The 2,423-nt window shown below is 37.7% G+C and overlaps 1 protein-coding gene across 1 annotated transcript in view; it reads right to left on the bottom strand.

Moving 5' to 3' along the window:
* The window catches only part of PKNH_0424800 (SICAvar, type I (fragment)), a gene marked incomplete at both ends in the record, with an annotated part of 5,458 nt that extends 4,006 nt beyond the window's left edge, over positions 1-1,452 (bottom strand). Inside the window, 2 exons of the mRNA XM_039113888.1 lie at positions 296-1,157; positions 1,342-1,452. Of these exons, the coding sequence (XP_038969499.1) occupies positions 296-1,157; positions 1,342-1,452 (973 nt within the window). The remainder of the gene's footprint in view (positions 1-295; positions 1,158-1,341) is intronic.
* Between the last annotated feature and the right edge of the window lie 971 nt (positions 1,453-2,423).

Raw genomic sequence — 2,423 nt, 5'->3', positions numbered from 1 at the left:
TTCCTTTCCTTTCCTTTCCTTTCCTTTCCTTTCCTTTCCTTTCCTTTCCTTTCCTTTCCTTTCCTTTCCTCCTCTTTCCTTCTTTTTCCTTCCTTCCCCTTTTCCTTCCCTCCTCTTTCCTTCACCCTCCTTCTTTCCTTCCCCTTCCTAAATCCCTTTCTTCCTTCAATCCCTTCCTCTTTCCTATTCCTTATCCTCCTCCTTCCCCCTCCTCTTCATTTTATTACATTAATAATGTATTATATTAATACATGAATATTTTAATGATGTAATATGTTCATGATGTAATACTTACCTGTTGTTGTTTCAGTTTCCTTTTTCAACTTCTCCATTACCTGGCCTATATTAAGGGGACCAGAACTATCGTTTTGCATTACATCCTGAAATACTTGTCTCAATGTGTCTTCCTTGGTGGCGTATTTATTGTCTGTATCCACTAGTATATCTCCTATGGATACAGCATGACTACTACCAGCAGGAATGCTGTCCAGTTTCATGAGCTTCGTCATGCTACTTGCATTAGTCTTCAAATTTTCCTTTTTCCTTTCATCCTCCATCTTCGTCGTTCCCTTTCCACCATTGCAGACTTGTTTCCACCTGTTGCCCCACAGTGTCCCTACTCTCCAGGCCCCAGACCTCGTACCACTCGCCCTTTTTCCCTCTGCCCAATTTCGGATTTGATCCTGAAGAATTGTTCTACCAATAAATAAATCGATTGCATCCACTTTTCCTTCACATTTCTTCATCATGTACATATGACCCTTCAAGCGCTGCGCTAAAGTCCATTCCACCCTGTCCGATATTTGTTCTATAACTTCATTTAATTTACAATGATCTCCGTAGATTTCGGATAAGGCAAGCATACCGACGGTACAACGAGCAAACCACTTATCTTCGGGGAGGTTCTCTTCGATCTTCGCATCCCTCGTGTTCCCTCCCAATTCCGTTATACCACTCATAAAATAGCGAATACCCATTAAACCAGCACATAGATCCTTCTTATATTCCCTCTCAAATGACTCATTGCCCCCTGGCCTTGGATCCGTATTCCATTTCACCTGCTTATGACAGAGCTTCGTTATTTCCGACGCTTCCCCCTTCGACAGAGAAGTCTTCAATTTATCCCATGCATCCTGAAAATCATTCTTCAACTTGTCCTGCGTATACAAAGAATGAAGAATGGAAAGTGGAAAAAAATATATTTTCCTCGAAATAATAATTATATATACATGTGTACAGTTGCAGTTGTGCACCCGTACATACATATATACATATGTATATGCGTACATATGTATATATACATACACATATGCACGTACATATATACATATATTCACTTACGGTAATTTCCTTGGCCCTCTGCGCAGGATCCGGAGTCCCCGGACCAGCAGTTCCTGCATTGGCACTCTGCTCCAACCACTTCTGTAACAATCCATCATTGGATGCTGACATGATTGTGTGTCTTCGTCGTTAACAAAGAAGAAGAAAAAAAAATATATATATATATATTATAGAATTAAAGAAGGAAAATATAAAAAAAAAAAAAAAAAAAAAGAAGAAGGAGAAATTTTCTTCCTTTTTTTTCCTTCTTTCCTTTCTTCCTTACAAAACCTTCTTTATTCTTCCTTCCCTTTAAACATTCCTTTTCTTCCCTTAAAGAACCTTCCTTCTTTATCCCTTAAGAAACCTTCTTTTCCTTTTCCCCCTTTAAGAAACGTTCTTTCTCTTCCCTTTAATTCTTCCTTCTTCTTCCTTATCCCTCCTAAAACATTCCTTCTTTATCCTTCACTTAAACCTTCCTTCTTTTTCTTCCCTCTAAAACTTCCTTCTTTTTCACCCTTAAACCTTCCTTCTTTTTCTCCCTTAAACCTTCCTTCTTTTTCTCCCTTAATCCTTCCTTCTTTTCTTCTCATTCATTCTTCCTTCTCTTTTCCTTTTACCTCCTTAAAACTTCCTTCTTTTTCTTCCTACATTCCTTCTTTCTTTTCTTCTCATTCATTCTTCCTTCTCTTCTTCTTCTCCCTTCTTAAAACTTCCTTCTTTTTTCTTCCTACATTCCTTCTTTCTTTTCTTCTCTCTTCTTCCTTCTTTTTTTCGCTTTTCTTCCTTAGAGACTTTTTTTTCTTTTATTCTTCCTTCTTTTCTTCTTTCATTTCATCTTTTCTTTCTTCTTCTTTTCCTCTCTTTCTTTTGAACCTTTTTTTCCTTCCTTCTTTACCCTTCCTTTCTTTACTCTTCCTTTCTTTACTCTTCCTTCCGTAAACCTTCTTTACTCTTTCTTCTTTTACTTCCCTCCTTCTTTAGTCTTCCTTCCTTAAACCATCTTTACTCTTCCTTCCTTTACTCTTCCTTCCTTAAACCTTCCTTCTTTACTCTTCCTTCCTTAAACCTTCCTTCTTTACTCTTCTTTCCTTAAATCTTCC

Source organism: Plasmodium knowlesi (assembly GCF_000006355.2).
Source record: "Plasmodium knowlesi strain H genome assembly, chromosome: 4".
In the NCBI taxonomy this organism is placed as follows: Eukaryota; Apicomplexa; class Aconoidasida; order Haemosporida; family Plasmodiidae; genus Plasmodium; species Plasmodium knowlesi.
This window is presented reverse-complemented; position numbering and strand designations above follow the sequence as displayed.